This window comes from Ochotona princeps, chromosome 13 (assembly GCF_030435755.1).
Source record: "Ochotona princeps isolate mOchPri1 chromosome 13, mOchPri1.hap1, whole genome shotgun sequence".
In the NCBI taxonomy this organism is placed as follows: domain Eukaryota; kingdom Metazoa; phylum Chordata; class Mammalia; order Lagomorpha; family Ochotonidae; genus Ochotona; species Ochotona princeps.
This window is the reverse complement of record NC_080844.1, coordinates 1,470,900-1,481,473: the sequence shown is the minus strand read 5'-3', so window position 1 is coordinate 1,481,473 and position 10,574 is coordinate 1,470,900. Positions and strand designations below refer to the sequence as shown.

Sequence of the window (10,574 nt, the reverse complement as noted above, 5' to 3'; positions counted from 1 at the left end):
TGAGAAAAGAGGAAAATCTTTGTCTGCTGATTCTCTCCCCAGCTGGAGGCAATGTTCCCAGCTGAGCTGATCCAAAGCCAGGAGATTCTTCCAGGTCTCTCATGCAGGTGCAGAGTCCAAAGACTTTGATCTGTCCTTAGGTGCTTTCTCAGGCTACATGCAGGAAGCTGGATGGGAAGTGGGTACACTGGGACATGGTGTGGTGCCCATATGTTCTCCCAGGTGCATGCAAGGCAAGCACTTTAGCAATTAGTTTTTCACTCAGGGCCCAATAATTGGAAATTTAAGAAAAAATACTTAAATAATGTCTATACTGTGTATCATCAAGGAGGAAGAAATCTTTGTGAAAAACACATAAGAATCTAAAAACATTTTAGTGAGCTTATACAGGGTCAATGTAGAGATAATTATCTTAACAGATACAGTGTAGTTAAAGCTAGAATTGGACATGTAGTTGCTAGGCATTCAACAAGCAAAGGTAAATTTTGATTTATTTGTAAGTAAAGAGAATTAAGATTTAGGTGTTATGAAGAGCTTCTCATGAGCACACACAGAAAATACATTCCTCTACACAAAAAGTATAAGAGGAAGAAATTTCAATACATGGAAAACTTTGAAATAAGACAGGTATGTAGATTTTGGCTGTGACAATGTGAAAATAGAAAATACACTTGGAAAATTATTCATAATCTATCACATTGAGAATTATGGATGATTGAATATTCCCCAAATGATATATTTTATCTTTCTGATTTGCTTTATCAACTCTTGAAATGTTTGGCACATATTGATTACTTTTCTCAGAATGTCAACTATTCTTTTATCAGAACTAATAAACACCAAAGGACTGACAGTGGCATACATGTTTCCCATGAGTCTCTGGATATGCGGTATGGCTGGCTCATATTTCCACAATGTGTATAAGAAGGACGTGATGGTGATATCAACACAGGACATAATCACAAAGAAACTCACCAGCACTAGGACAGTACAGGTGGCCCTTTTTGCTGGGGAGGTCCTTGGGGAAATGCTCATGCTGTGAAGGTACTCAGACTTCCTCTGATGGCTACATAAGAAAATCACCATGTATATGCTGGAGAGCAGCATCATTCCTACAAAGAAGATGTTCTGGGACAAGTTAATTGTGCGATATAGTGCCCTGACAATGGAATTAATTGAGCCAAGTGAGCAGTACTTACTGACATTGAGTAGATTGGTCCTGTTGGAATGAGCTACAGTGTAGATGATCATGTTGCTATTGGAACACAGGTTGAGGCAACAAATACAGACGAAAGCAATGGAAACATGTTTTGTGAGTTTATGTTTAAATGTTGACCAGTAGAAGGAGCTGGGACTAATGGTGATGACTTGAACAATGCTCAGGAGACAGGTGGTGGAGATGGAGAGACCCATAGACACTCTACTCACATAGAGCATAAGTTTACAATTTAATTCATTTGGAAATCCCAGGGATTGGAATATGTCTGCAGATGAAATATCTAGAGTGGTAAGTAGCATCACTATATGGACAAAAGCCAGCTGACAAGTGATCGTGTCAGTTGGTCTAGGCCTACGAATTTGATGGATTGTGAAGATGTGGAAGAGAAGAAGGGAGGTATTGGCTAAGATGCCAATGCCAGCTTGGAAAAAATACACATGTTTCAGTGATAACATTACTGGATATTTTTTTCATGTCAGCATATTTGAAGATATATCAACTACCTATAAGGCAAAACACAGTCCTCATATCACCATAAATCTTTCTGTTTATATGAAACTCATGCAAAATCATCCTTTTTATTTTGCCCACTACTTTAATAAACTCTGAATGTTTACTAAAATTATTGATAGTAAAACGTCTGCATTGCTTATTCTATAACATACGAAAATTTGTCAGTATATGTCATTTTTCAAGCTTTTAAAGAATTCTCTGTTTAGGTAATTCAAAATAATTCTTCAATAAAACACTGCAATTTTAATTTGATTTCCCAAATATTTTGAAATTGTTTCTCTGTAAATACACACATGCATGCATATATATAGCAAATATGTATGCATGTATACATTTCTGCTTTATACATTTGTGTATATAATGCAATATATGCATATATAAATACATGTGTATATTCATCAGCGATGGACTTGGTACACAGAGCCTGACAATGACACACATGGACTACTGACTGATGGTGAAAAGGAAAATTTATTAACAGCATCAGACTGTTAAAAGAAGGTTGTCCCTTAGCCATCCAAGGCCAGGGCTTGAGCCATTTGCATTTCAACAGTAAGGTCTCCCAATACTCTAACACATCCATTATCTGAACCTGTGAATTAAGTGATTTCCAGTTCATTCATCTCCATATAAACTGTTCCTGGGCCTTGTAGAGGAACTGCTGCTAGCCTCTCTCTCTCATGCTCTCTCTCTGTATATATATATATATATACACACACACATACATGTACAATAACTTAAATTCAGAAATAGACCACAGAAACAGAAAACCTGTTCACAACCACATGACATGCCATGTGGTATTGTAGGAATCAATGCATTGTTGATTAAATGGTTGCTGAACATTCTCCAGAGCTTAATCTAGTGAAGCAAAAAGAATTGTGTATCACCTTTGAACTCACTAAATGATTGACTATTTCCACATCTGAATGATCCTGATCAACTCATTTAGTAACACACTTAAGGAAGAAATAATCTATTACAATAATTATAAGTAAATATGTAACAGTATTAGAATATTCATATATTATCAGTCATTTAGTAAAGCAAATTAATGACAAAATGGTGACCAGATAAGAATATCAACATTTTCTTGGTCCACCACAGCAATTTTTGCTTGATGCTCTCATAAGATTTATCATATTTATAGGGAGAAGCATTTGAAGACGTATGACAACATTTACAACACTAAAACGCAACAAGAACTTTTGATGAGGAAATATGTGTGAGTAGGTTGATAGTGCTGATTAAAAAAATTGAGTCAGCTGGCAGAATCAACCAATAAAAATTATTTCCACTATAATAGGTTCACCTCGAGCACATTTTTCTTAATAAAATGGACAAATTTTAGAAGAATAAAGAGAATAGGGATCTAACAGCATTGATTATCTGCAATGCATCAGCTGTTCTTTGAAATGTTGCATAATGCAGAAAAATGAAAAATGCAGCATGAATCATGAGAATATCCAAATTGTGCAAATTGTGTTCACAGACCCATTGAGAGAAAGAAAACAAAAACAGAGGTAGCAAAAATTTAGTGTAAAGTAGGAGACAAAAAATGCAGCAAGATGAGTTAATAGGAAATCATAATTTGTGAATCTTCAAACAAAGAAAGTGCTGCATAGAATTGAATTGGTAATACCAACAGAATGCTGTAGATACAAGAAAGAGAAGTGAAAGTGCACTTTTAAGGTTTCACACATGCCAACCTATAAACCACTAAAACAGGAGAAGGCTATAGCCAGAGCTACCCATCAAGTACTGAGTTTAGAAAAAGGTAAAAATTGTGCCATCTGCTCCAAATTCCCTGTTTAAGAACACTGAGTAGAAGTTAAATGAACTTTGCCATTGTTATACAATATCACCAAAATGTACTGAGTCAGTTCAGGTGTGTTATACCTAATTAGAGAAGCTTGAAGTCAATGAAGAAGTTAAATTTAAAAATGCTGCAATAAATGATAGCATGTGCAATTGCAATTCAAGTCAGCAGAAATATAGAATGATAATCATGCAAACCTATACACTCTTGTGCTTCTGTAACTCATGACATTACAGAATTCATTAATCTAAGATTCATATCCTGAGTGGAAAATTTTCTTAACGCTACACTGAAAGATAGACTGCTTCATCCTAGAAGCCACAGAGACACTCACCCAGTTAAGCCTCTGATGGGACTCCATAGTGAAATAAATCCTCAACATGTGTTTATAGTGAGGAGAGGGTCCCAGCTCATCTCCTTACAGGCCAATTATTCCCACTTCACTTGTAGAAGCAGTACAATTTGTCCTGTCATCTTTAGAAGAATATCCACTTGAGGGAAAAGGTGAACTTTCCTGGTCTCTGGGAGACATCAGTGGAAAGCATGTGGGTGCCACTCTTCTCACCTGTGGACTCATTTCTCTGAGGCAGGCCTGCCTGGACAGGTTGTCTGTTCTCAGGCCTTGTTAACTGATGAGAGGAAAACAATAAGCTTTACTTCATGACAAGTTCAGGCCACAGCTGGTATCTCAACAAAGTCCCACTATCCAGGGGACTCATGATGACATCCCACCTGATTCTCCTTTGTGGATCTCAGGGAAAAAAATAAGTGTCTGTAATTCAGGAAATAGTCCTCTCTCGCACTACTCCATAAGAAGAGAGATTTTTATTCAATAAGAAACATCCCTGTCCCAGTGCATCTGCATCAGTAGCAGAATGCAGACTGCATTTCCTCCTCTCCAGGGCAATGCAGTTCCCTGGAACAGAAAGGGTAGATTCCATGTCAACAGCACAAAAGACAAAGTTCAAATGGCTTATTAAAGATGCCACATCCACTCTCCTGTCTTGTGCCACATCACCCTCACCTTCCCTGCAAGTTTCACCAAGAGTCACTTTCTTTTACACACTCCGAAGTAAAGAATTAGCCTACCAGCTATACCAAGCAGCCACCTCACTTCTTATCTGTCTATCAGATGGCCTCAAAGGACACTTCTCCGGCCCTCGCATTGGTCTCCCTGATGCTGCACTTTGGCTGGACGTGGGTGGGACTGGCAATCCCGGATCACCAGAAGGGTGTGGTGTTTCTGTCCCATTTGAGAGCAGAGATGCAGGAGCATGGGCTTTGCCTAGCCTTTGTGGAGCTGATCCCAGTGAACAACTGCTTTGTTCCCTCAGTAGATTTAAAACAGCCAACCCACATCATGATGTCCTCAGCCAATGTGGTTGTTCTGTTCAGTGACAAGGCATTATTTATTAAGCTAATCTTGGTGCTGACAAGGTCCTTGATAATATGGAAGGTCTGAGTCACCACCTCCCACTTGGACTTTGCCACCAGTGAGCAACATTTCCTGTTGCATTCCTTCCATGGCACCCTCATCTTTTCTAACCACCGCAGCAAGATTCTGAGATTCCAACACTTTTTGCAAACAGCAACCCCTGTCAAGTATCCAGACATCATTTACCTCGCCCTGTTCTGGTCTCTGGACTTTCACTGCTCTGTTTCCAATGCTGACTGCAGGACGCTGCAATACTGTCCCCTAAAAGCCTCCCTGAAGTGGCTGTCCTGGCAAGATTTTGACATGACAATGAGCGAAGGGAGCTACCACATATACAATGCTGTGCATGCTCTGGCCCACTCTTTACACAAAATGCATCAACAGGCATCAGACATGCAACCATCAGGACCTGGAGAGAAAGGCATGATTCTCCACTGGCAGGTATGCTATGTTCCTGGCCTGACAGGAGCTCCAGCTAACGTGTTTCAACGTGAAGGTCCTGCACGTGGGAGAATATCCTCGCTGAGGACAATAATAAAAATGTACAAGGAATCTTGCAGGTATACACTGTCTTGGAGGTGTAAGGATAGATGGGCAGGGGATTCTATCATCAGCCATGTATAATGGACCAAGAAGAACACACTGGATCACTACCAGGGTTGTGGTCCAAACAACTCAGATTCCAGTGCAATAATGTTGACATAGCAGGTGCATGGGTTCCATCACAAGATGCTCAAACTCTGCTGTTGGGGATTGAGCTCTGTCCGTGTCCAGTGGAACTCAGGACTCTAGTGCCCAGTGGGCATGAATGCTCTCTTATCATCTGTTCACACCGGGTAGTGGGTCACTTTTTTCTGCTGACCATGACTACACACAAGTACATTGAGCAAATAGGACAAGTTGGAGAATCAGGCTTCAAAAATGAGAAGCTTTGAAACCTCACGCCTGCTGCTGTGTGATGGGCCATGTCTTTGTCATCTTCTCTTTGTTTAACTGGGGACTAAAAGTCATTGAACAGAATTCTCTGTGTTCTTTCCTTTGTGTGATGCAGTTCATGGGGAGGCAGTGGTCACAGACAGAGACTTTGTCACACTTGGTCCTTGATTCATCTCATCTGGTACTCTTTCTCATAGAACAATGTGATTCTTTCAGGAGATGCACTCCATTCTCGAGAGCCTCCAATTTACAAATCCAGCTGGCGACCCTGTGTACTTAGATGAGAAAAGAAAGCTGGCTGCAGCATATGACATTGTCAACTTCTGGAAATTTCCCCAAGGACTTGGCCATACCCTGAAAGTGGGACACTTCTCCTACGATCCACCAGGGCAACAGTTGTCTCTCTCTGTGAAGTTGATGGAGTGGGCCATGGGAATCACACAGGTGAGTTCAAAATGCCATTCCATCTGCAAACTCTGAAACTCTCAGGATGCGAATCTGTGCCCCCTGACCTCAGAATTACGTTGTGTGGCCTTAAACCACTCCCTCTTGAACTTCAGTGTTTTCTCATGTTCTTTTCCGCTGAAGATTGGAGACTATGCACAACTGTTCCCTGTATGTTTTGAATCGACTTCCTTGCCTCCAAACATGTGCAATATGCCGTACACTTAGTGTAGTGGAAATCAGGTATTCACCATTGGAGTTTCATGGTCTCCCAAACTCTAAATCATTACCTGGGAGGAATGTTTTCCTGACCAGCTTCACCTGTGACCAACAGACGCGTCATTTTCCTTAGACCCCACAATCCATGTGCAGCTCCAGCTGTGGCCATGGGTTCTGGAGGACCACCCGGGAGGGAGAGCCCACCTGCTGTTTCGACTGCACTCTCTGTCCATACAGCAAGATTGCCAAAGAGACTGGTAAGTGCACATCCTCCTCTCGAAGAAATTCCACACCTCTCTTTGACTTTCTTTCAGTGCTTTCTAAGAATGACCAATATGTGGGCTAAGCCTTGGGAGAGAATTCTGCCTACCTTCAGAAAACAATTGCTTTTCACACACAGCATTCATCCCTCTACTCAAGGAGCTCTCCCTGTTGCATTGTGTTTGCTGTGTTATCAGAAACGCAAACAGGAGATTGAATGACACAGGAAGAATGATGCAGGTGGCATGCAGGCTGAAATGTGGCAGAAAACATGAACAGAACAAAGTGTATGGAAGGGATAGAATGACCACTAAAATGTACTAAGTGTACATAACAATGCAGATCAGTGATAGAGCACTCAGCTAAGACCCTAGAGAGAGGATGAGAAAGAGAAGGAAAGTGAAGAAAATCTAAGACAGAGCCTAATCTATACCAAATTAGGAACCACAGAGATGATGGCTCTGTAGGAAATGATGAGGTTACTGATTATGTCTGTGTCTAGGTTGCATGTGTGTGTGCAAGTTCATGAGTTGTACATATGCATGTGTATGTGCGTGCGTGTGTGTGTGTGTGTGGGCCCACAGAGTTTGTTCATGCAGAACAACACTTCTGGGATCTCCATAAAATTTATGAAATGTCAGTGTTAAATGGTAGTGATAAATTTGTTCAACACGTTGAAAAATCTGCATGAAATTGAAAATGCCTTAGTCTACTGGGATTGAATCATGCAGATTTTCAGCAGTATGAAGTTTGGAAAGCACTGTTCCAAAGATAAGTACACAGCTATCCACTCAAAACAGCAAAATCACCTTAAGAATGCCTCACTTGGTGCACATCCCAGAATTCAGTGTGTTCTTCCCTGAGTTAGTCATGCTAATGATAATGTAACTACAGGAAAATTGATTTTCTAAACTCAGCACTTATCTGTGATTGATGACCAAACAACAGCAGAAGATTCATGAGCTTTACAAGAGAAGGGGCAGCTTTCTTTTTATTTGTTGTTATTGTGACTTTTTATTTTATTTTTTAATTTATTTTATTGTATTATTGTTGACAATCTTTACATAGTTAATCATGGTTAAAAAAAAAGGTTCATGGGGTATAGGGAAGTGGGTAATACAATTCTGTCCATATTGTTTCCATAAAGTATCTGTGGTAAAGGGGGATATTGAGGGAGAAGCCCCACCCGGTTTCCTGCCCACCCCAAGTCCCGGATGTGGGGCATGCTCTGAGATGTTTGATCAAGTGGTTTTAATAGTTCTCCAGTTATGAATCGCTGCCAGTTTCGCTCAATGAGGTCGTCCACTGATTGATATGGTCCATCATAAAGTCTCCGTTTGGCCCATATTTCGCTGCCAACATACAGCTGAGTTGAATGATTGACCTGTTCTGTCCTCTGTCTTTTCTTGGTTAGGGTTCTGAGTCCAGCAGTTTGGTTGGGGAGATCTCCAAAGAAACTTTGAGGTATTCCCAGACCAAGGGGCAGTTTTCAATTCTAAGTGAAGGTCATTTGCAGGATGTCAGTGGAAGTGTGGATGTCTATGATTATAGTTACAAATCAAGCTGATGTAAAAAGGGTGCATATTGCCTCTGCATCAAAAATTTTCAGAGGAGGCTAGATTCACAGTAATTGTTCAAAACAGAAACAAACAGGAAAACACAATGGCAATTCATTAAAAAGAAGTGCCTATAGTGGTATCATTTTGAAGTGAAATTATAGTGAGACAGCATTACTCAGGCTAAGCCACGTGTTAGTAACTGTATTTCACCATCTGTATTCAGTAGTGCTGCATACAAGATTGAATGACAAAAAAGGGTCATTTCTACTACCAGTTCAGGGGCATCGGAAAGCAAAGCTATCAAGGCTTACATGTATAATCTTGAAGGATGAAATGTCCCCAAATCATACTGATTACTCTTTGAAAACCACGTGCCATGTAGTAACTTGATAGAGCAATAATACGCTTGCTCTGCCTCCCACTCATATCAGCATTTCTTCCTATGCTTGTTACAAAAGCAAGTTAGGTACTTTCAACAACTGACATTGAGCACCCACCTTGCACCAGCCCATCATGTTAGCATGTGGACCAAGTGTGGTTGGTAGAGTAAGTTGTGAGAGAAGTGAGGGAAATATATGTTACAATAAAGCAGGAGGAGACTGCCAACTCATGCCACACATGAGGATGCCACACGAGTGTACCATGTGTAAGAACACGGGACACTTGAGCTCCAGGAATCCCTTTCAAATTTAAAGAAACCATGAAGAAATAATTTAAAATTTTATTAATGAAAAATTCTAGGGAATTCTTTGTATAGCAGAATGAACTGAATCAGCAGACCTCACGGCATTGTGAGAATACACAGTGTTTTCATCAGCACACAAGCTACATAGGAGGATGACAGAATGAATGTTTTCCAAACAATGGGGAAGTTGGGTGCTATTAATTGCCATTCCTTCCTAATCCTTTATGCTAATGCCCTATCTCCAACAACAACAACTAGGGAACATTCACCCAAATGGGATCAGAGAGGGGCCTGTGATTCAGCGAACTGGATGTAGGATGATGGCGTCTCTCCTTTCTCACCAGATATGGACCAGTGTGTGACATGTCCTGATCACCAGTATGCCAACGCAGAACATGACCGATACCTGGACAAGCAAGTGACCTCCCTGGACTTTCATGATTCCCTGGGGATGGTCCTGGCATGCATGGCTCTGTCCCTGTCTGTGGTGATAGCTGCCATCTTGGGGATCTTTGCGAAGCACCAAGACACTCCCATCGTCAAGGCCAAAAAACACAACCTCAGCTACATCCTGCTCATCTCACTCCTCCTCTGCTTCCTCTGCTCCTTCCTCTTCATTGGGCATCCCAACACAGCTACCTGCCTCCTAAGACAAGTCACATTTGCCCTTATGTTCACACTGGCTGTTTCTGCCGTGCTGGCCAAAACCATCACTGTGGTTCTGGCTTCAAGGTCATGAAGCCTGGAAGGACCATGAGGCGATTGCTGGTTTCAGGAGCCCCTAACACTGTCATTCCCATCTGCTTCCTCATCCAACTGACTCTCTGTGGCATCTGGCTGGCAACATCTCCTCCCTTTTTGGACATAGATGCACACTCTGAGCATGAACACGTCATCCTCTTGTGCAATGAGGGCTCCATCACTGCCTTCTCCTGTGTGCTGGGCTTCCTGTGCTCATTGGCCCTGGGGACCTTCATTGTGGATTTCCTTGCCAGGAACATGCCTGACACTTTCAATGAAGCAAAATTCCTGACATTCAGCATGCTGGTGTTCTGCAGTGTGTGGGTGACCTTCCTGCCTGTGTACCACAGCACCAAGGGAAAGGTCATGGTGGCTGTGGAGGTGTTCTCCATCATGGTCTCCAGTGTGGGTCTCCTGGGCTGCATCTTTGCCCCCACGTGCTACATCATTCTCATAAAACCTGAAATGAATTCTTTTAACGTTTTTCAAAACACCAGAGGGTCTAAGAGAAACAGGAAGATTGTCTGATTTTCTCTCAAGACTCCATCACCCTGATTGGGCCTCTGGTGTTTGACAGTCCCTGAGCCTGACGTGCCCTGACAGCCACCTGCTCTGAACAGGCACTCACTGGAGGAACAAATTCAGCACCTGAGGAAACCCAGGCACAGGAGCTGTCTTGCATTGGCACATGCCAACATATTCAACTCATTTCCATATTTTATGTAGCACTGCTTATGTTTATA

The 10,574-nt window shown here is 41.6% G+C and overlaps 2 protein-coding genes across 2 annotated transcripts; one reads left to right on the top strand and one right to left on the bottom strand.

Moving 5' to 3' along the window:
- Positions 1 to 705: 705 nt before the first annotated feature.
- Positions 706 to 1,674, bottom strand: LOC131481735 (vomeronasal type-1 receptor 94-like). The gene has a single exon (XM_058671867.1). The coding sequence runs from the start codon at positions 1,672 to 1,674 to the stop codon at positions 706 to 708; it is 969 nt and encodes a 322-aa protein (XP_058527850.1).
- Positions 1,675 to 2,136: 462 nt separating this feature from the next.
- Positions 2,137 to 10,359, top strand: LOC131481734 (vomeronasal type-2 receptor 116-like). The gene is given in 7 exon segments (XM_058671866.1): positions 2,137 to 2,145; positions 4,636 to 4,988; positions 5,229 to 5,427; positions 6,139 to 6,366; positions 6,719 to 6,842; positions 9,435 to 9,812; positions 9,815 to 10,359. Coding segments are annotated over 7 exon segments (1,836 nt in total).
- Positions 10,360 to 10,574: the final 215 nt, after the last annotated feature.